Raw genomic sequence first — 23633 nt, 5'->3', positions numbered from 1 at the left:
AACAATAAAAAATAGATAAAATTATTATAGTCATTTAATGTCTGGACGAAAATTACAATAAAACCAAAACACATAAAGTGTCCTGAGTGAAAAATAGAAAATAAGAACCAAACAAACAAATTATACTAAACCACAAGGACTATTGATGTAATTTACTCATGAAATTATAAATTTCGTTTTGGGTTCCAAAAGTGATACTTTAAAAAAAAAATGTAGGGACTAAAATTACAACTATTGATAAGATAAAGATACCACTAGAATCCCTTATCCAATTATCCATTTGCATACGTATTTGTCTATTTGCGTTATAAATATTTGTGCAAAAAAAAATGTTACATTTAGAAAAATATTTGTCTATTTGCTAACTCGTTAAAAACTCGTTAAATATTTGTCTATTTGCGTTATAAATAGATGTATGGAAAATGACTTATTAAGGTAATTAATTTTTCGGTATGTTCACATCTGGGTAACCTAAATATAAATAAAAGTAAAAGTAAAAGTAAATTACAACAACTGAGGAGATACAGATATGTGGGGTCTATTAAGTTTTTTAAATATATAAAAATAAATACATAAATAAGAAAATTAATTAAAAAATAAATTAATAAGGGCAAAATAGTCTTTTTAGGTAAGACAGAGACCAAATGCGTAAAAAAATAAATAGTAAGGACCATACGAGTTAAAAAAATAAGTTAGGGACCAAAAACACAAATTCCCTCAAACCACAGGGACCATTCATGTAATTTACTTTTATGTTTCGTTTTGTTCATATTTAGGTAACTATTTTTTTTGTACACATCTAGGTAATGAATTTGTAGAAAGCGTTCACATCTAGGATTTAACATGTTATAGCAGGTCATAATGGTCATATGTGAACACTTCCAATAAATTGGTTACTTAGATGTGTATAAAAAAAAAAAAAAAATAGTTACCCAGATGTAAACATACCGAAAAATTAATTACCTTAATAAGTCATTTTCCCCATAAATAAATGTTACATTTGGAAAAATATTTGTCTATTTGCTAACTCCTTAAACAAGGTTCACATTTTTTTTCCTAATGTCAGGACTCCTTTTTGATCGTTGACTTTCTTTTTTTTATCACATTGATATGGTATTATGGTATTTTGAAATATGTTATTGTTGTTTTTCTTTAGAAAAGTTTTCTAACAATGGTTTTCGGGTCAGCTTTCGTTTACCGATTAATCCCCCTGCTGTAAACATGAGACTATGTCTCATATCCTGGAGTCATTGCAGATGAACTTCCATAGCCATAGAGGTTGAGTAATGCAAGGATTTGAAAATGGATCAATAAGTTATCTATCATATCTTTCATATGTCTTACCAAGTCACCACAACCCAAATGATTATATAATTTAAATTCTTGTTTTGTATAAATAGAATAAAAATATAATAGAGTAGAATTTCTTTGGGCAAAACAGAACTTTATCAATTTAAGATCACTATATTATTGCTTGGCAACTTTTTTTATGTGAATAAGTTCATAGAGACAAGCCGACCTGTAGCTTCAAAGAAAGAATCAAAACCACATTATTAATGTATATGTAGGCAGACGATTTTTATTGATATGTCGAAACCAAAGGCCATTCAAAGGAGATCCCAAAATCACAGACTTTACTTTTTTGCCAAGGAAAAGAGGAAGAGGAAGCAAAGTCAAGATTTAAGACATTAATTCTTTGAAAGCAAAAGTGCATCATTTCGTAGGCCATTACGTATATTTTCCATCAGATATGGAACAGTAACTAGACCATCATAAATGCTTGCATATGATAAAAGCAACCCGGCTTTATACAAATGTTCACCCTGCACTTTCTGACTTATATTATATCATAATCTAAGCTTTATTTGACACCTATATAAACTTCAAATACATCAAATAGTAAAAATACACTAGTCATCCCCTAATTTACAATAACATTTGAATTTACACAAAAAGGTAAACAAACATAAACTTGTGCATCAATGATAACTGTCCTGAGTGAAGAAAAAAAATAGATACGAAATCCACATATTACACCAAACCACGATAAGCATGCGTGTCATTTACTCTTAGGTGTAAGTACACCAAGAAGAGATCCACTTATTATAGATTTATTTTTTTAACATTTCATCTGATACGTGCCACTAGCCAGACAATGAACAACTAAAAAAGAAGGTCGACTATAGATGAGCTCTTACATAGTTACATAGCATAGCGTATTGGTAGTTATGCTTCAAGGATGGGTCCATTGAAAAATGACTCCATAACTATTTATTGCACTTTATTGATACATGATAATTTTAAAAATATTTATCATTTTAAAAGTTTGTCTCCATCCAAGTTCTAACCATCTTGATATTCCTTTTCATGATTTGTCATAAACATAGCTCTTTAAATAACAATTCTCATAAAACATCCCCTAAAAAAACATGAATAAAAATATGTTTCATTTTAACAAGCAATTTATCCTAACAAAAATGTCAAAGTTTCATACAACCATAAGTTTGAACACCATGGATCCATAACAATACATAATCTTACAAAATTGCTCAAAATCTTTACCACTAACCCGATCCATTATCACGGGCACCTACGAGGCTACGACACTCCTAAACTGCTTCAAAATCTCGGAGGACGTCACAATTCCAACCAACGTATAGTCCTCTTGAACCACCCACGCATAACTAACACGAAGCGCAATCATTTGAACCATAACCGCCATTAAACTATTCCACGGATGACACACAATCGCAGTCGACCGCCTCCCCGGGTAAATCAACCGCCCCACCGCACCATTTTTGGTACTCCCGAATTCCTCATCTGACGAGCAACACGAAGAGGAAGATGATGACGGGTTGTAGTAGTCATCCATAAGGTCCAACATCACACTCAAATTCCTCTCTTGTAAACGCATCTTGACCAAGTGGACCAAATTATCAGACGGACCACTATGGTCGATATACGCCATGAGATCCCCCGCCGAGAGGGTTGAGATTGCCGCGGCTACGGTTTGGTCGCAACACGCGAGGGTAAAAGGGGAAATTTCTCCTAGTAAACGGTTATCTTTGTTGATAACTGCGATTGAGGTTTGAGCTGAGAGTGAGTGTGAAATTAAGGGTAGGGTAGAAATGGCGGGGTCTTCGTAGTGGATTGTGAGTGTTTGCTTAGTGATTATGTTTAGATCTTCTATGGTGAATGTAGGTATGGGAGAAAACACGCCGATTGCGTTTAGGAGGAAACGAAAGACGTCTTCTCGGGTTAGCCAACAAAATTCTTGAGTGTAATGAAGAGTAGGAGCATGAAGGGGCGATTGTGTAAGTTGGCTTTTCCTTAAATTGGTTCTTGCATTGTTATGTATTGGTATAACCAAGTTTTGAGCTCCTTCAAGTATGCAATCTATTGCTTCCAAGAGACTAGAAAAATAAAAAACATAAAAAGAGATATAATAAATGATGGTTTCATGGATGTCACATGAGTATGGAATTTGAATATGTTTCATGTCTATGCACAAGAAGAAATTTTATATATTTATTTTAACATTACTCGTTTTTGTTATTTATGATGATATTTTCACATGAATGGTGGGATCTGCTTTATCAATTTGAGGTCAATCATACCTAACCTCCGTAATATATTTTTACTTGCACTTTTGGATCTTAAAAGTAACAATTGATTATTTGAACAACATGTAAAGTGAAAAATATTTTATTAAGGTCTGATTGCTTCTAGATAATCTGAAGTATTTTATAATAGTTTGAATCGAAATTCAATGAACCATATTATATTATAATATTATATTATCTATAACTGAGATCCCTTTTTGTTCTTTTTGAACAGGTGGGATATTGAGCATAAAAAATTTAATGTAATTCAAATCACATCACACCAACCCTTTCACTTTCATAAGGAGTGATTCGCCATTTTCTTCATGTATTAAAAGATATCCGACTGAATTCATTAATGTCCTATTTTGGTTTTAAATACACTGTTGTTTTCAGGGAAATAATGTAGTACAGAGTCCCTTTTTATGGGAGAAATAATACCCTACGTAAACGGAACTTACAACATATTAATGAACTAATTTCATTTCGGAGATCTAATTCATACCTAATACCTTTCATGTATCTTGCAAATTTATCTGATAAAATTAATCAGCTTTCAATCTAGGTTTTACATAACCCTCTTGATAAAACTTACTTATTTAGGGTCCTTTTCATGCGAGAAATTAGATCTTTAAGAAGCTAAACTTTAACCTACATTAACTAATGAATTAAATTACGTCAACAATTTCATTCCAGGAACAATTTTAGATGAATTCATGTAATTCACCCATTTCAACTTTGACCTAGCAAACAATTTGCGTTAAATTCTAACGATTTTGATTGTTAAAAATCAATAAACAATCAAAGGAAAAACAAAAGAATCGTAAAACGAACCTCGAATTCGGTTCCAGATGTCTAATTTGCCCTTTCACCTTCGTAATTAGATCCGAAACGTTCGATTGAAGCGCATCCAATGGATGCGACAGATTCTCCTCTTTACAGAGATGAACAATCACATCAACCATACAGATCTTCCCCACACATCGACAACACCCGGTGTCATTACAAGCCACCACAGAATTGGAATGTTCCGAGCTCCATACGCTTACATAGATCTCTCCTGACGTTTTTAGGGCAAGCACCGCGTCCGCGATGGTAGCGGTGGTCGGTAACGGCCTCAACGGCGGCTTTCCTAGGCACAAGTCGGAGATTTCGCTCGCCAAGAAGCTAATTGCCATACAATATTACAATGGAGTTGAAATTATGGACGAGCCTTTAGCGGTTTATGGAATATTCGTTTTTCTGATCAAAGGGCATGAAGCTTCGGTATTTATAGGTGGAGGGAGAATCGCAAAAAAGATTGGACGATTTTACGGATCCGATCCTTTGTTATTTAAATATGTGCAGTTTCTACCATGAATTAAGTTTAATGATAAATTTGGTATAGATTTATTGTAATCCAACCGAAACTTATTATCATTATCATCATCGGTCGAAGTGGAGCTCACTCTCTCACAAATAAATAACTTTATTGGAAATCAACTTCGTAAGATCTTGTTTTCAAGAACATGTAATGTTTATTTATGTAGTATCGATCTTTTTGTCTATCGTATTTTTTTGTATTTTATATATTTTTTTAACTAGGTTATAACTCATTCCACCACCGATGATAACAAATCTATTTATGTAACTAGTTTATAACCTGTGGGAATCACGGTTATAAAATTAATTAAACTTTTCTAATAAAAAGTTATAATCATTAATCAGTTATTTTAAATAAATCATTTTAAATAAATTAATAATTAAGAGATATATCAATTTTTTATAGTAATTATAAGTTCAAATTTAATATATAATTAAAAATGTAAATTTGCATTTTGAAATGAGTTGCTTAATATATCTACATGACACATGACATAATACTAATGATGAATTGTATTAGAGTAACACTTGGCAAAAGGAGAATAAAACTCTTCATTTATTAAAATAAGGATAAAATAAACAACTATTTAATTATATAATCCGTAAAAAAGATATATGATTCGTCGTTAACAAACGGATTATAAAATATAGAAAGATTATATTTATTAAAGTAAGTGTGATCAGTATTCTTGATTTATAGGATATATTAAAAATCTGACATAATTAAAACCATATTTACTTTATTTGATTTATAGGATATATTAAAAATCTACATTTTGTTCCTACCAATCCTCCTATCCGTTCAAATGATGACATGTGTCATATTAGTATCATAAAATATCATTAAATTTCATTAAATGAGCATTAAATGTTACACATGTCATCATTTTATTGAGTAGGAGAATATATAGGAACAAAAAGTAAGAGGATATTTAATTTCTCTTTCAAAATTATAGGTAGTGATGGAAATTTCACCCGACCTGGTGGGGAACCCGGTTGACCCTCCCCAATCGGGGTCGGGTATTCCCTGCCAAAACGGGTACCAGGTACGGGGCTGGAGATCCCTATTATGCTAAAATCGGGGATAGGATCGGGGCCAGGTATAACAATCCCCAACTCGCCCCACCCCCGCTTTGATGACTATATATATATATATATATATATATATATATATATATATATATATATATATATATATATATATATATATATAGGTTCAAGTATTCTAACTAAGTATTGTGTGAACATTCAAATGATTGTGGGTCAATCATTCCAAAAAGATAATTTGGTAATGTTAGCTATAGTTATATATGGTAATTGTTAAATAAATTAATAACCCCTTTAAATGAAAAATTAATTTTAATTCACACATCATTCTTATTTATTAACCCTAGTTGTCGAGGATTGAAGAAGACAACAGGGCTGAAGCTTGCCCCTTTGCCGACAACATCATCAGCCGCCACCAAACACCATCAGCCACCACCGTTCATCTTCAACCGGTAAAAGAACATACTTGTGACATCCCCAATTTCTCGGCCAGAAAAGACTGATTTGTTTATGCTTTGTTTTTAAAATCAGAGTAATCGTTTAAAGAAAATTGTTGCGGAATTTGTTCCCAAAGCAAAATATGATAAGAATTTATCAAAGCATTTCTTAAAGAAAAGTATTTTCATTATATAAAAAAATCTCGGGATGTCATGTTCCAATACAAACACATAAGCATAAATAGAACTCACATTTATTTACATTAATGATTTACGTCTCCTTTAATCTCTCAGTGAAATATGTCTTCGTATTGATACCTGTGATACAAAGAAAACTGAGTGGGTCAGGCTTGGGAGCCTGGTGAGCATATAGGGTTTTCAACCAACAATAATATAATTATTATATTTAATCAGCAAACAATCAACCCAATTACCCATCCTCATTATCTTCTTTATTTCTTAAAGTTTTACCCTAAGAACCAACCATCCTTCATTCATTTATTCCTAAGGTTTTACCTAAGGAATTGGCACGAAGTCCATTGCTGCCAAAGTTTATTTATCAGGTACTAAATCCATAACTATCAGGCGCTAACTCCATAGTCACCAAGGTTCACTTAACACGCGCCAACTCCATAGTCGTCAAGGTTTACTCAACAAGCGCTAACTCCATAGTCGCCAAGGTTCATCAAATAGGCACGAAGTTACATCGTCACCAAGGTTTATACAATAGGCGCTAACTCCATAGTCACCAACTATCCCATCTACCCATGTTCTATCTAATATTTTCGTAGATATAAATACTTACACAGTTTAAATCATTAACACCTGTATAAAACATCAATTCCACGCCCATCTCAAATAGAAAAATAATATTAAAACACATAGCACGTATTTCAAAGCAAATACTTCATATTTATGTGTTAGAAGAAAGTAACTACACACTCACCTGATTAGACGATGCTCGGACAGCACTACGACTTGTAGAAGTAGTATTCTTCGGTAGATCTGGAAGATCTTCACAAAAACCGGGCTCCTCGCGGACAGGGCTTCGGTGAAACATCCCAAAAACACGACCCAAAATTTTTTGTTTTTACATATAATAAACGTCATAACGCTAAGTGTCATATAATAAAAATCATATGTCGGGTGTCTCAAAAGACATAATAAAATGTCATGTCAAAAACTGTATCAAATCATGTCTAAGTATCTGAACAAAACTCCCAGGAATAAAGCTGAAGCTGTGGTGTGTGCGATGCCATCATCCCGAGCTCTTCCCTTTACTTGCAGAAGTACCTGGAACCAAAACTAAAACTGTAAGCACGAAGCATAGTGAGCTCCCCCAAACTACCTCATAACAAACAAACATATAAACAACTACTGGGCCACCGCCCACTACATCGGACCGAAGCCCGGAAACTGCATCGGACCGAAGTCCGGAACTAACCAGGGCCATGCCCTCTGCATCAAACCGAAGTCCGGAACCAACTGCCTCGGACCAAGTCCGGAACCAACTGCATCGGATCGAAGTCCGGAACTAACTGCATCAAGCCTAAGCCCGGAACTGACTGCATCGGACCGAAGTCCGGAACTACTGAACATAACATAGCATGCACATATCAACTAGCATAACAACATAGACTGCATACTGAGTTGGTCCATACCCGAAACACATAACACGCAAAACCTGTCTGAGCCACGAAGTCATCAAACATTCTAACTACTGCAACGGACCAAAGTCCGGAAACTACTACTAATTAAACGGGTCGGCATTGTGGCCTTAGACCCGTTCCTACTGGAAGGAAACTCACCTCGTAGCCTAGTTGCTGAAAGAAATGCTCCGAAATCTGTCTGTTGCGGCTCCGGCTTCACCCCGGCTACAATTTCCATAAGTACCCTCAATCAAATACTGATAATAATACTGAGGGTAAAAAGACTATCTTACCCTTGGTCAAAGTCAACCTATCAGTCAAAGTCAACATTCAGTTGACCTGACTCGTCGAGTTAGGTCACCAACTCGTCGAGTCCTTACGCTCACTTTCTTTCCTCAGCCCGATACTACTCGTCGAGTTCGGCATAGACTCGACGAGTTCCTCTTCGAACTAACACTCACTCAATCTGCATCCGACTCGCCAAGTTGTATGAACAACTCGTCGAGTTCTCCTTCAACATATGAACACTCTGACTATGACTCGCCGAGTTGTACGAACAACTCGTCGAGTCTGTTCTTGAGGCATGAAGATTGCCTTGGACTCGCCGAGTCAGGGCATTGACTCGCCAAGTTCTTCCACGAATGAGTCTAACCTCTAGCTCACTGAGTCCATCTGTCACTCACTGGTTCCACTCAGCATAACTCGAAAAGGGGAAAACAGGGGACTCGCGACTCAACTCGCCGAGTCGTATACATGCAATCACTATATACTCGATTCTGCTTGAACCAGTTCATTCCATTCATAGATCTGGGTTCTTGGGGCTTGATTAACACGTAAAGTTCCCAACTTTACGTGTAAATAACATCAAATGAAGGTTTTAAGGCTCAAAGCGCACTATAAGAGTATATCTAGAGCTTTCATGCAAAATGGCTCCATAAAGGTACTAGATCTAAGCTTCTGGAACTCAAACCTAGTTAGATCTGAAGGCTATTCATCTCAATGAGTCCTCTATGCTACTACCAAGCCAAGAAATGGTTCAAGAATAGGTTTAACGACTTTCCAAAGGAGATTAAAGCATAGAAACAGAAAAGGGTCGAGTTATACCTCACTATACTCTGAAATGCCATAAAGATCTTGGATCTCCTTCTTCTCCCCTTGATCTACCTTCCTTCTTCTCACAAGATCTTCAAAGAATCACACCAAAACACACAAAAAACGAAGAGAGTTCTAGGGTTTCGAGAAGGATGCTCTGGGGGTGATGGGGGCTGACTTGGGGTCCCAAAAAGTTGTTTAAATAGGGTGCAAGCCCTTGAAATTTTGGTTTCATCTAGATTGGCAGACTTGTCGAGTAGCCAACTTAAACGTGCTCAAAATCCCGACTCTACTCGACGAGTCTGGCTACTGACTCGTCGAGTTCCTCTTGAAAACTTGAAAAATAAATATTTAAATAACATACCAGAATTTGGGGTGTTACATTCAGCTCGGGAATAACGCTCATCGGGATCTTCGGGACTTCGGAACTTGCTTCGGGACTCAGTAATGATATTGGGATTCGGGATATATTTGGCACGTAAAACGATGCAAAACTTAGAGAGAAAGGAAGAAAATTAGCAAGGAAAATGGCTGATCTCGGGTTCTATTTATAGGCTGCTGGGTCTGGGATTACGCTGGGCGTACCAAGCCTTACGATGGGCGTACTAAATGTCACTGCATGCGTCACTTGGTGGCACTCGAGTATTGATCAGACAACTTGCACCCCTCTGAGTACGCTGGGCGTACTCAAAGTACGCTCGACGTAATTTGACTCGTCAAACTTCTAAATTGCGTAACTTTCGCATACGAGTTTCGTTTTCGACGTTCTTTATATCCACGCATAGGTCAGACCATACTCTACAACTTTCATTTAGAATCCGTCGGCTAATTTTGACTTTATTTTTATTATTTATTTTTAGTAGATCGGGACAAGAAAACTCCGTTATAAATTCATAACTTTTTCATCCGACGTCCGTTTTCGCCTATCTTTTTATCGTTTCACTAATAATAACGAGATCTTCGATTCTTGTTTATATTGTTTCGGCTAAAAACCGCTCGATCTCAAATCGAGTATTCGAGTTGCAAACCGCTAAGTCGAAACTTAGAAAAATCATAACTTCCTCATACGAAGTCAAATTTGGACGTTCTTTTTATGCATGCTCACGGTTTAACGTATTCTACGACTTTTGTTTAGATCACTAAGGCTAAATATCATTCTAACGTAAATTCACTTTTTACGTTGCGTTGTGTCGTGCCGGTTTTGTCATGAAACTTCGACAGGTAATAACTTCTTCGTTATAACTCGGATTCCGACATTCTTTATATGTACGAAATCCTTGTAACATATACTACAACTTATTTAAGATTATTCATTCTAAATAATCTTCCATCAGAAATTCATTTTTTTTACGTTTATCGTCTCTAAATTGACTAGCTTTTACGTTTTACTATAATATAGTTGGGGTGAATAATGGAGTGTATATATATATATATATATATATATATATATATATATATATATATATATATATATATACCCTCACTGTTACATAAATGCTCAAATTTCTCCCTTTTATATATATATATATATATATATATATATATATATATATATATATATATATATATATATATATATAAAAGGGAGAAATTTGAGCATTTATGTAACAGTGAGGGTAAATATTGCGCTTTATCTTGTAAAGGGTAGTTAATTGTAATATTGCCAATCTCACGGAAAAAGGGACCAAAATTAAAGTGGGTCACGGGGGGTTGACCCGATCATAGTAAAAGAGTGGTTGATACTTGGTTGGTATTATGGAGCGGACGTAGTTTTTATTTAGAGAGTAAATTACATGAACGGTCCCTATGGTTTGGGGTAATGTGCACAACTGCTCTCTAACTTATTTTTTAATTCGTAAGGTCTCATTGTTTATTTTTGTTGCGCGTCTCTATTTTACCTAAAAATACTATTTTGCCTTTAATTTATTTAAATCAACATACCTCAACCCCACCCCCTCACCTTATCCTACCTAAAAAGACTTTTAATTGATTTAAATAAGGGCATAATAGTGTATTTAGATAAGACAATAACCAATCGCATAACAAAAACAAATATTAGAGACCCTTCCGAGTTAAAAGAAATAAGTCAGGGACAAAACACCTAAATTACCCCAAACTATAGGCACCATTCGTGTAATTTACTTATTTAGTAAAAAGGAGGTCCTACCGGGAGTCGAACCCAGGTCGCTGGATTCAAAGTCCAGAGTGCTAACCACTACACCATAGAACCTTGGCTTGCAATAACTGTAAATATAACATATATATATAATACTTGTTGAAAATGTAGTATGAACTTCGATTTCAATTTATTATTATCAAATCCCAATTTACGAAAAATATGTTTTTTATCTAAAAAATATAAAGAGTTATTTTTTCAGATTATATATAATCAGTTTAACCGCATGAGAAATTGTTATGTCAAAATGGAGGGAGGTAAAAGAAGTTTGATTCAAAGTGTTTTCATGGATTAATAAATGTGCATGTTAGGGTGTAAAACGGGGTAGTTTCTAAAGCACAGGTGTACATATATGTAGCTAATAGTGTAATTGATCATAAGAATACATGAGAAAGAAATAATTAAGGTACTTAACCTTGTTTGAATCAATTGGATTAAACCTAATATATATATATATATATATATATATATATATATATATATATATATATATATATATATATATATATATATATATATATATATATATAAAATCTAAGTTAATCTGTTTTTATTTTACCGAAATTAAAATTTACTCCCCTAACCGTCAAGAATTAGACATACACTTTCGTTGCTAAATTATTATAAGCCTTGTGCAATTAGTTTAACTAATTTTTTTTTTAATGATGAATTCATATAACTTCTTGTAAATAAGTTAAAAGGAAAAAAAAATGTTATCATAAATAATTATGGAAGTAGTACTTCGGGTAGTTCATTGTATTATAGACTAGTTCTTCGTGTTTAGAACTACGATTAAGATTAATACATATCGATTGTAGGCAAACGGGCAACAAGCTGCGACGTTAGCCCTTTCTGGATGGCAAAATCAATTTTTTTGAAAACAACATTTGTGGATCTAGGAGATATGACATTAGAATGTATGACCCATTGGACTCTATTGAGGAGCTCCACCGCCTTGGTGCGAGAAATCCAAATGTATTGAATGCAAAAGGTACAAACACATGTTGGTTTTCTATACATCATTCTCATGCTTTACCACTTTACACGCAGCGACTTTTAAAGCGGCATGCCCAACTGTGAAATCCCCGCTCCCCAAACCAACGAGAGGAGAGACCCCAGTAAGATCCACGCACACATGCTTCCCTCCTATCCATCCAAAGACCAAAATGTCAGTCAGTCTAAGTGTGGACCATCCATCCTGCGGGTCCGTCAAAAAGTTCATCGACGCTTCTTTCTTCACAAAAATACCAGCACGCCGGCAAGCATCAAAGAGAACATCTTGAACCACATCATGTATGTACTTGAAACCAGGTAACTCTTTACAATGAACCGCGTGTTCCCTAAAGGTATCCAAACATGCCTTTCGGCAAACTGGACATATCTCATCAATTAGGAATATGAGAATCATGAGAAGGATAGTTTGGTACTCCAGTTAGTAGAAAATCTTGAGCATGAGGTGCCCGCAGACACTCAAAGACTGCTTTCTGTCTGACAGTCATGTCGAAGTCGACTTCAATATCTTGGACGGTGTTGCTAAAAAGGGCACACGCCAAAGCTTTTTGGGATTTAGGAGGGGCGGTGTCCTTATTAGTGAAACCGCTACAGTCAAATCCCGGAATCGTATCCTGAAGACGAGTCTAGCACATAGGTAATCCGAGTCCATACCACATACGTCACTATCACGTAAAATGTGGTCTTGTAATGCCCAAGATTGGGCCCTCGAGGCTACAAATCCGTAGGAGGAAACCTCTTATGCCGAGTACAAACCCAAACCACCGAAACGAATAGGTAAGGAAGCTAGGCGCCACTTAATGTCTCCAAAGAGGAGCCTCCACATACCACTATATCCTCAATAGACCTGCGCAATCTTTTGTCAAAGAACAAAGCTACCTCTTTTATGTGTACCAGCTAGCATGTCCTTAAACCAAAGAAAAGTTTTGCAATGCTCATACATAATTGAACCAAAAGGAGCTCACTCGGCAGGTCACATAGTTGTGGAAGAAGGCCCATCAAATCAACAACATTGGCCGCTCTCTTCATGGCCAGCCCGCTAATAAACCATGCGTCTCTGTTAACAGCCCCCCAAGGAGCTTCACCCCCAAAGAAGGTCTCCTTATATCCGTTGGGAATAAATCGGCACAAAGCTTCCTACCATCACAGGAGGGCCAAAAAATCTCTGTTTTCTTGATGTTCAACTCAAGACCCAAACATGGACCATGCAACCGAATAATGTTCAACACTCTAGCCACCTCCTCTGAATCCCGAATAACAGTCCCATCATCTAGATACCAAGCATGGAGAATGAGCTTATAATTGTCTCTAATCTTGTGCACAAGCGGGTGCAAAACGAGAGCAAAAAGAAGAGGGCCCAAGGGGCCACCTTACTGCACCCCAGTGGCAGACCATATATGTTGGTCTCCGATATAAAGTATCGTTGTTTGCCCGTACAAGAAATTCACCCATAAAAAAATGGAAGGGCACATTCATATAACCAAACTAAAATTACCATAAGAGGCATGATAATAATAAATATGATGTCAAAATGTAATTTTTCTCTTCAAGTTTTATTTCATTAGTATTGAGTAAGTTGATTGTTATTTTCTGTCTTGTGTTATAATTAGATGTCAAAAATCACAACTGACTTTCTTTGTATTGCCAGAGAAAAGCCCAAAAAATAGGATATAGATCGACTACAAAATATAAATCTCAATGTTTTAGATACTTTAACAATTTATAAATAATTATATTGTGTATTCATATACAACAATGTTTTAGAGACTTTAACGATTTATACAACTGATACAAATTATGCAACCACATTTTAACCTGCTAAACCAGTTATATTTAAAATCTTCTAGAGTACAACATGGTTGCATATTTCGTCTAAAAAACACTTAATTGCATACATTAGGTAAAAAGAAAGAAAGGTGGTGATAAGCACGAGCATTTAACCCAATACAAATATTACCAATATTGATAGTGTTCATCTTTTTTCCAAAAAAAAAATGAAAGTACTACCAAAAGTTTTATGAACGTCAATGTCATAAGGTTGCACAATACAAAGCTTCGACATTTATTTCATAGTGGTTAATAATCTTACGCGTCATAACCCATCTTAAAGATCCGAATCAACGAATATCTGAAACACATTAAAAAAGGTGTAATCAGAAGGATTGTCATATGTCATTGTCAAATCAAATCGACAATGTGCATAGATATTTTATTGATAATACATTAACTATTAAACTGACCTCTACATCCGCCATTGGTTCATGAGTTTTCTTCTCAATCGTATCAAATACTGTAATGCCACTAATTTTCTGCACTCCATGTTTGGCACATATCAGATTCTGCACAAAAAACAAGTGACTCCAAGAATCAGATTTAACAAAATGGTGCATATGTATCATAAACTCGAGACTCTGTTTCTTTTTCTTTTTTTTATTAGTCTGTATAAATAAATAATGTTTAAATGATATTTACCAGTTGAAACTCGAGGGATTCAAATGCCTCCACCTCAGGTAAATTCTGCATGATGAATTAAAATATGATTATTAGTCGATGAGATCAAGAATGATGCCTAATATATGTGTAGCAGTTTAAGTATAAGAAGTTGGGAAAAAGTAAAAGGGTTTAGTTGCAATAAAGGTAAAGTCAAGGTGTAGCTATGTAACCATCATTTGAAGTCCGCTAATCATAACATCCTTTTCTTCTTTTGAACCATTTAGTGATAATATTGAAACTTCAAAGGGCCCAAGCTTCTTCCCAATCAGGTTTGTGAGGCTCAAGTGTACCTATAAATGAATTAAAACGTCTGAATGGTGGTAAATGACCATTTTACCCTCTCTCTCTCTCTCATTATTGTTTGATGAAAAATGATGGTTTGACTTTGACAGATGTTCTAATCGGAAGTTTAAAATGGCAAAAACATCGTCAACTTCTGGATTGAAATGAATAAAAATTAACACTTACAGTAAAGGGTTTTTCTAACATGATGACAGGTGGCACTTGAACTGCTCTTAAATCGATCTCTTTGCGCATGGTGGCCTATAAAAGAGTCATCACTCATCACACCATTAATAACAACCTACCAACATTCTTTTACCAATAACAGCAATGTGTAAAGCCTGAAACTTGTAAACTGTATTTTACTTTTCCCCATAATAGTGGCTTACTTACCTTTCTTTACTTAAAAAAGAAATATAATTACATTTCTTGCAAGTATTTTACGAGTTTCACATTTTATATTTCTATTCAAAGCGACTTTGGTTGACTTACATTACCAATTATCTGTTGTGTTTGCAGGCGTCCAGGTTCACCCAAATTTGTACGCCATGTAATCTGGAGTTTACCAAGTACATTATTCCCTTCGCCTTTTGATGGTGTAGATGACATTTTCAATGCATAAAGATAGTTGTAAATACCTCCTCCAGATCTAATAAGAACGGGTGGCTTAAATATCTCACTGTTACACCAACAGTAAAATTCAAAACTTACTTTAAAATCATGTCACGTAATTCAGAATTCCATCATAAAATTTGGTATTACTGGGATGCTTAATAATTTCATTTGTTACATGACCTAGTAAAACCACCCTTTTCGGAATGATGAACATCAGCTTTAAGTATTGTTGCACTCCATCTTGGAGCAGGCTCAAATTCCACTTGATCCATAAACAGATTTGATTTTGTATTGTTTTCTAGGCAAGTTTCCAAAAAAGTAGTATCCTGTAATGAAAAAAGCATGTAAAATGGAAACTGGAAAAATTAGTTCGTAAAGAGTTAACTAGGAAACAAACTCTCATTTCCTTCTTTATGCATTAAGTCAAAAAAGAAACATTCATATTAAGCTTACCAAATTAATCAGTGTCAACCTACCTTCACAACACGGACCTGCCCAAGAAAGTACACAATCATTGAAGGGTAGAGTGAAATTACTTATATGCCCTTAGTTAATAGAGTGGTACCTTTGTCCTAACAGAAAGTGGATTTGAAACCATGAACTTGAAATACTGTGGAAGATACTTGCGCTCAGCATCACCATCATAGTAAAGAGCAGTACAGACCAGTCTGAATGAAGATGGTGAATCATAATTTTACAATGTATGATAAGATAAAAGCAAAGCACAATTAGATATGAAATTATCGTTAAAATTAATTATATAGCGTATATGATTATGACCTACGTGTGTGCACCAAGCTCCTTCACATCATGTTCGACAATGAAATCATAGCGTCCTCCTGCTCGTATGCTTTCAACAGGTGCTTTTGTTGTATCTAAAAGCAGTATCCTCTGCCTTTCTGTTTGTATTTCTGACTGCAATAAATCAATCGATCGATTTCAACAAAGAAAATAGCGTTTGGACTGATCGCACTTGTAATTAATCAAATGAAAGTAAAAAAAGGAAATGTCACCTTGATTATTATATCCCTGACTTCAAAATTTGAGCTGTTGTTGATGCTTATATAACTACAAAACGTCTCGCCGAGATATATTGCCCTACAAAAAACACATGTATTTACAGAAAAATCCATATTGTGCACTGATAGCGCAACAAAATTATGTGCACTGAGGAAGTGTGGATAATTACTCGAGTCACAGAACGTTTGTGCGTGTGTGATGAAAATATGAATCTAACCCGAAGGACTGAGGGAGGATGAGGAGACCAGGTACGCCCATGGCGTCGGAATCATCGCGAAGGAGGAACCGGTTACGGTAGGTGAGATCGGCAGGTGAGGAGTCGAAGGAAGCTGAATTAACGCGGAGGAGGCGCGTATCGGCAGAGGGACTGTCGAACAGATCTTCGCCGACGACGAGATCGCAGGGATCAAACCGGAGAGGCGTTTCGACGTGGAACGTCGGCCGGCATAGCCGCATCACCCTGAACGCTAGTGAGTGTAACGACTGCGTGCTACTCATTTCGGAGACGACGGTTGATACGAAAGTGAAAGAGAATGTAAAATGGAGGGGACGAATGTGAGTGATAAAATACCACAGGGACCCAATTGTAAATACTTATTTTTAGATTTTAACTGCCTGATAGTTGATGACAACCTATTTCAGTGCATTAGAATCGGTGGGTCCATCGAGATACTCGGATCCGGATCAAAGAATTAATACGAAAAGAGCTCGATCTCTATTTTCGAACCGGTGGCTCCATCCACATATATATTTTTTATATTAAAATATAACACTTGTTTAATCTATTTTTTAATATTATTTTTGTTTTTTTATAAACGTTTAAAATATTATTATTCGCTAGATCCTTAATTTTAATATTTGTAAATATTTTATAATTATTTTAAATCATTATACTTTTTATAAAAAGAAAATTCGGCAAATGACCAAAATGTAGGGTGAGTTTAAAGAAAATGACCACAAAAATAAACATTTCAGAAAATGATCACAGGTTCCGCAGAGGGGGTTCTGCGGAACCATAAACACCTCTGTGGAATGTGAACACCTCTGCAGATCTTGGTTTTTTTCATTTTTTTTCATTTTTTTTCTTTTTTTGTTTTCGTTTATTAATATTTTTTTTAATCACATAAGGTATTATCTGATTATTATATAAAAAAAATTGTTTTCGTTTTTTATTTTTCTTATTTAATTACCCATTTGTAAAAGTTATGTGTTTAATAAAAATTATACAAATATACTATGTTTTTTATAAAATTACACACACCGGTATTCGGAATAATAAACATACTTTAAGTAGGTTACAAAACATACTTTAAAAAACATAAACATACAACCTTCATAATAAGCATACTTTGAAATAAACTGCGGATCCACTACAGCTCCGCGGAATCTTTGTTTTTTGAATTTTTAAATTTGTTTTTTTAGTTTTTCAATTTTTTTGCGTTCATTTTCGTTTATTAATATAATTTTTTTTAAATACACTAATACTTTATGTAATTATTATGTAAAAAATTCTACAAAAAAATGTTAAAAATAATGAAATGTTTTATGTAATATGTTTGCCTCTGAGGAACCGAAACACCTCTGCAGAACCTGTGATCATTTTCTGAAATCTTCATTTTTGTGGTCATTTTCTTCAAACTCACCCTACATTTTGATCATTTGCCGAATTTAGTCTTTATAAATCTAGTTTAAAGTAATAACCATACCTTCACAAACTTTCAAATTCATGTATACGCTCTTAAATACTAAATTCTAATAAGTTAAAAACTATATACTAGTATAACTTAACAGTCGTATATTCCTTTTGAAACCACTCCTTTTTAATAAACAACAAACCAAAGTTTTTGTATTCATATTCATTGATAATGAAAACCATATAAAACATTATTCACCGGACATTGTATTTCAAAAAATGATAGTTTAACAAAAAAAAACATATAAAAAGAACTTATTATTTTCACAAGTTTTTTTACAAAGGCTCCGATAATGTCAAGCTACCAAAGATTGTGATTAAAATAATAAATTGAGTAATATGATATGTTGAAATTTTATTAGATATACAGATGATATTTTAAACTTTTATATATATATATATATATATATATATATATATATATATATATATATATATATATATATATATATATATATATATATATATATATATATATATATATATATAAAGTTATGAAAGATTTCAACAGTAGAGTGCCACCTTTTTCTTGTATTTTTGGTCCTCTAAGTTATAATATTCACCCTTCACCTTTATGCTTTTGTTCACAAACAACCCTTTCATTTTGGTTTGAAATTTTCATAACACTCGCCTTTTATTACATATTATTAGTATTTAGTCTTTTGGTATAAATGGTCACTCATTATTATTATTATTATTATTATTATTATTATTATTATTATTATTGTTAGACACAATTACACGATTGATCTCTATGGTTTACCATATTTAACATTCTCTTTTTTATTTTAAATTAATGTTTTATTTATTAGAAAATATTCATCCAATACCATAAACTCACCCACCATCCGCCATCACCAACACCACCACCACCGCCAAAATTACATAAATGGTCAATATGGTTTCCCTATGGTCACATTAACGGACAAAAAGCAACCGTCTATATTTCCCGGATTGGTTTTCTGACCGCTGTCATTCATGGCAATAAAGTTCAATTTGTAAGACCATTTCTTTATTTTCCTCATTTATTGTAAGAAATAATGATTTAGATTTCTTTACTTTTGTAATTAGATGACATTGTTTATCTTCCTTTACTAGATTATCTCAATGCAATTCAACATGCTACTTTACTTTACAAAGCAATACATTCCGACTCCGGCAACGCCAAAAAATCTTTTCTAGTTTAAAGAAGTGTATGATAATCAATTGATAGAAATAATAATTTAAAAATATTAAAAATAAAGATATAGACAAATCTAATATTTTAGAATTTTATTATAAAATAAATAAAATGATTGAAAATTAAACCGAAGAAAAGTTGACGTTGATTTCTAAGAATATAACATACGAAATTCTTCTTTCATGTTTGGGCTTTCCAAGTAACCCAGACCTTTGAATAGTCGATTGATATTGAGGTTCATTTCACAAATTCAAATTTTCAAACCAAACATTAGATATCGATCTCGTAAATTTCATTTATATTGGATGATATTTGAATAGGGTGACGGTGGAGAACTGGACTTCTCTTAGATCGTGTAAGCTTATTTTCCGAAGTGATATTTCCACCATATATCTGAGTTACAGAAAATTCAGCATAAAATAATCTAAAATGACACTTGTGTATCTAGGTACAGACACACAACCGAAATTGCCACAAGGTTCTGAGTTCGTATATAGGAAGAAAACATGAGAAGGGTATCTCACGACTAAATTAAGGAGTCGTATTATGCTAGATAGATTATGGTTTCCGTCATCTATATTAGTTAGGAAAATCACAAATTTAATGGCATAGTCAATGGTTACCAAAATTGATTATCAACTTTACTATAATCACCCATTAGAACTCGGTTTTTCCATAATCACCACAGCCAGGGGCTCTGCCCCTAGAACTCTGCAAGGGGCGCGACCCCCTTGACCCCCACATTTATGTCATACCGGCTTATAATTCGATCTTATATATGCATGCATTCCGAATTCACCAAACATATAACATAGAGTACAAACGATAAGCCCATTAGTTTACATATTAATTCCAATTACACAAAATGTCAGGTGACACTAAAATCACCAACACCTTCCAAATCGCCATATATGATATAACGTTGTCCCACTCCCACCCAAGATAAATAATGATCATGGTTCCCTTCAAAAAACAAAGACAAAAATCAATAGCATTTGACAAAATTCAAACCATAATATTTAAATATTTAATTGATAAAAAAGACTTGAAGAAGAAATACAACTCACATACACAGTGAACAAAATAGGAATAGCTACTAGAAAACAGCCTCTCTCTCTCTCTTATATATATATATATATATATATATATATATATATATGGAATATGTGGTTGTTATATACCTAAGCTTATATATAAAACCCTTCAAACTATAGTTTTGATCAATTATATCCAAACTAATTATGATATCTCGTTTACTATTCTTCTTTAATCATGTGACTTGCTAAACCGATCGAATTTATGATATTTTTCTATATTGTGTCTAAGAACTTAAAACATTCAAAGTCATGATTATTTGATCAACCCTACTAAATTTTAAATAAAAACTAATAGAATAAAAGATAAAAAAAAGAACATGCAATAACTCAATCAATGTTTTCACAAATCATTAGATATAGTTTTTTAATTGAAGTACAAAACATTTGGTTTATATTCGTAAAAAATGTATTTGTTTTTTTACTTTCCCTATAAACTTTAATGATTTTTTGTTTTTTGCATAAAAAATATGTATAGTTGATCTTTTTCATTCCATAATTTAAACTCAATTCAATGGTATTATACTAAAACAAAATTAAGAGAAAATGAAATTGGATTTATTTTGTTTAAAACTATGTCATTTAAGAGGTTCTATACCTAACCTTAGGTACATAACAGCCACATATTCATTTTTCCCATATATATATATATATATATATATATATATATATATATATATATATATATATATATATAGGAAAATAGGTTGTTTTTTGAAATTGTAATGCTTGTTTAAATGGTAAAAAAAATAGCACGTCTTTCTCTCATCGGTATAACATCACCGAGTTGGTGGCGCGATGTGTACCGTGACAAGCTCGGATGTACCGATTGATGTCGAGTCCCACTCCCTGTAGCCTTATGTCCAAAGAATTAAGATGAGCATGTCATTCCTTTATTTGGCACTTTGATTCGCTTAAAAACCTGCATTTTCATTTTTGTATATCTAAGAAATAAATGAAATTAAATATAATTCTGATACATAAGAGAATCCCGACCACGATCGCCTCTGCAGGAGAGAGGTGTTGTTATGGCTCCCCTTGTTGTGGATCTTGTATAAACATAATCGAATGTGTTGATTACATCCTGGTACATTTTTTATTTCTAGGTGAGATTATAGCATAAATATTCGAATGATGTAGTATACTGTATACCTCATAGCACGTTTAACAGTCTATAAGATTTAAACAACTTCATTAATACTTGGGGACACAATCCACAAAAAAAATTTGGTTCACTGATATATATTATGGAATTCTAAGGAAATATTAGTATGATAGGTTGTTCAAATCGGTGCTCACTAGCCCATCGAAAGAAGTGGAGTACATAAAATCAGAGGTGTATTTATGGATCAAAATTACGAGGAGAGGTAGAATTTGTACATGGAATGAGCGGGTGTCTTCCTTATTCCATATATTTTAACTATATCTCTTTCTTCTTCCTATGCTTTGCTTTGTGTTTTTCGTTTGTTTCCGCTCATCCGCTAGCTATTGGCTCGGTGTTGGTAATTTCTTATATGTAACACCCAAAAAAATCCAAGCCAATTTAAACTTTTAAAACATTCTAAATCCATTAAACATTACAATTTGTTTTCAAAAAGTATCATATCAGAGTATCCCAGAAACAAATTTATAATAAGTGAGGAGTTGTACGATCACGCCTTGGCCTTGCCCCGATCCCATGAAGTACCTGAAACAATAAACTGAAACTGTAATCCCGAAAGTTTAGTTAGTTCCCCCAAAATACCGATACACATACAGTCCATAAAACCATGTCAACAACATCATAACATAACCAACTGAACAAAATGCAACGGGCCCACAACTCTACAGACTGGATTACCCCTTGGGCCCACAGTGTGAGTCTGGATTGCCTTGCAGGCCCACAGCTCACATCTGGCTTGCCATCGAGCCCATAGTACGAGTCTCCCTTAGCCCATAACTGGAATGCTCCCGGGTTTGTTGGATTACCGCATAAAGTAGTCTCACCTCAACCCATCCCAAATAACATATCAACATATAACGTAACCACTAAGCATGCAGATAATCATATAACACAGGTAGTCCTACAGATCTACCTAACTGGCATAACCACTGAGCATGCAAATAATCATATATCAACACAGGTAGTCTTACCGATCTACCTAACTGGAATAACCACTGAGCTTGCAACATTAACTTCATACTCAACATACTAACACTGCTAGGATAACATATTCAATGGTTCAACCTTGGTGCCTTAGACCCCATAGTATAATGAGGATAACTCACCTCGCAAATGGTGACTCGGTAAATAAAATTCAACTCTCGGATCACTGCCACAAACTCCACCACCTATTATCATATTATAACCATACTCGTAAGTTCTCAACCTTTCAAGGTACCCCATAAGTCAACTAGGCAACCCCTGGTCAAAGTCAAAGTCAGCAATCAAGGTCAACAGTCCATGTTGACCCTTACTGGTCGAGTACCCTCGGCTACTCGCCGAGTTCCTCATGATACTCGTCCACTCGCCGAGTCCCTGGAGTGACTCGTCGAGTTTCTAAGGTTCGCGATCGAAACCCTAAGGCCACTCGTTGGGTTTTCCTTCTGCAACTCGACAGGTCGCTGAGTTGTTCATCCAATACGTCGGGTCTACGATAATCTACATCGGACTCGCCGAGCTGTTCTTCCAACTCGTCGAGTTCAATGCATATCTTCATATGACTCGTCAAATCGACTAGTAACTCGCCGAGTCCCTTCATCCCTTTAACCATGCAAACACTTTTTAAGCTATGCCAAGACCCCAAATTGCAGATCCAACTTCCTTAGGCATTAATGCAACTTTAGTTTTATTTTCAAGAATTCATAAATTGAAACCAATTATTTCATTTGTTTATTTAT

General features: G+C 34.3%; 2 protein-coding genes and 1 non-coding gene across 3 annotated transcripts; all 3 read right to left on the bottom strand.

The window, feature by feature from the left end:
* Positions 1-2430: 2430 nt before the first annotated feature.
* On the bottom strand, positions 2431-4832 carry LOC145062985 (CBS domain-containing protein CBSX5-like). Its single transcript, XM_079010580.1, has 2 exons — positions 4437-4832; positions 2431-3413 (listed from the first exon to the last, which is right to left on the bottom strand). The coding sequence occupies exons 1-2, from the start codon at positions 4778-4780 to the stop codon at positions 2591-2593; spliced, it is 1167 nt and encodes a 388-aa protein (XP_078866706.1). The 5' UTR covers positions 4781-4832; the 3' UTR covers positions 2431-2590.
* Positions 4833-11347: 6515 nt separating this feature from the next.
* TRNAQ-UUG (transfer RNA glutamine (anticodon UUG)) lies at positions 11348-11419 on the bottom strand. Its single transcript has one exon. It is a non-coding gene; the product is annotated as a tRNA-Gln (tRNA).
* A 2858-nt stretch (positions 11420-14277) lies between these two features.
* LOC145062107 (uncharacterized) lies at positions 14278-17348 on the bottom strand. Its single transcript, XM_079009742.1, has 12 exons — positions 17004-17348; positions 16780-16864; positions 16551-16681; positions 16332-16434; positions 16243-16257; positions 15947-16092; positions 15644-15830; positions 15338-15412; positions 15040-15159; positions 14849-14893; positions 14617-14715; positions 14278-14504 (listed from the first exon to the last, which is right to left on the bottom strand). Exons 1-12 carry the CDS (start codon positions 17282-17284, stop codon positions 14481-14483), a joined length of 1311 nt encoding a protein of 436 aa, XP_078865868.1. The 5' UTR covers positions 17285-17348; the 3' UTR covers positions 14278-14480.
* Positions 17349-23633: the final 6285 nt, after the last annotated feature.

The sequence above is a fragment of the Lactuca serriola genome, chromosome 7 (assembly GCF_051521515.1).
Source record: "Lactuca serriola cultivar US96UC23 chromosome 7, Lser_US96UC23_V15, whole genome shotgun sequence".
NCBI lineage: Eukaryota > Viridiplantae > Streptophyta > Magnoliopsida > Asterales > Asteraceae > Lactuca > Lactuca serriola.
The sequence above is the reverse complement of the archived record's forward strand: the minus strand, read 5'-3'. Positions and strand labels throughout refer to the sequence as shown.

What these genes read in the sequence shown, in the direction of transcription:
- LOC145062985 (XM_079010580.1), bottom strand. Translation starts at nt 4,780, where the DNA reads ATGGCAATTAGCTTCTTGGCGAGCGAAATCTCCGACTTGTGCCTAGGA. An exon ending in CATCTGGAACCGAATTCGAG is followed by an intron (nt 3,414 to 4,436) that starts GTTCGTTTTACG and finishes TTATTTTTCTAG; the next exon opens with TCTCTTGGAAGCAATAGATT.
- LOC145062107 (XM_079009742.1), bottom strand. Translation starts at nt 17,284, where the DNA reads ATGAGTAGCACGCAGTCGTTACACTCACTAGCGTTCAGGGTGATGCGG. An exon ending in ATCCTCCCTCAGTCCTTCGG is followed by an intron (nt 16,865 to 17,003) that starts GTTAGATTCATA and finishes TGTTTTTTGTAG; the next exon opens with GGCAATATATCTCGGCGAGA. An exon ending in GAAAAGGGTGGTTTTACTAG is followed by an intron (nt 15,831 to 15,946) that starts GTCATGTAACAA and finishes TTGGTGTAACAG; the next exon opens with TGAGATATTTAAGCCACCCG.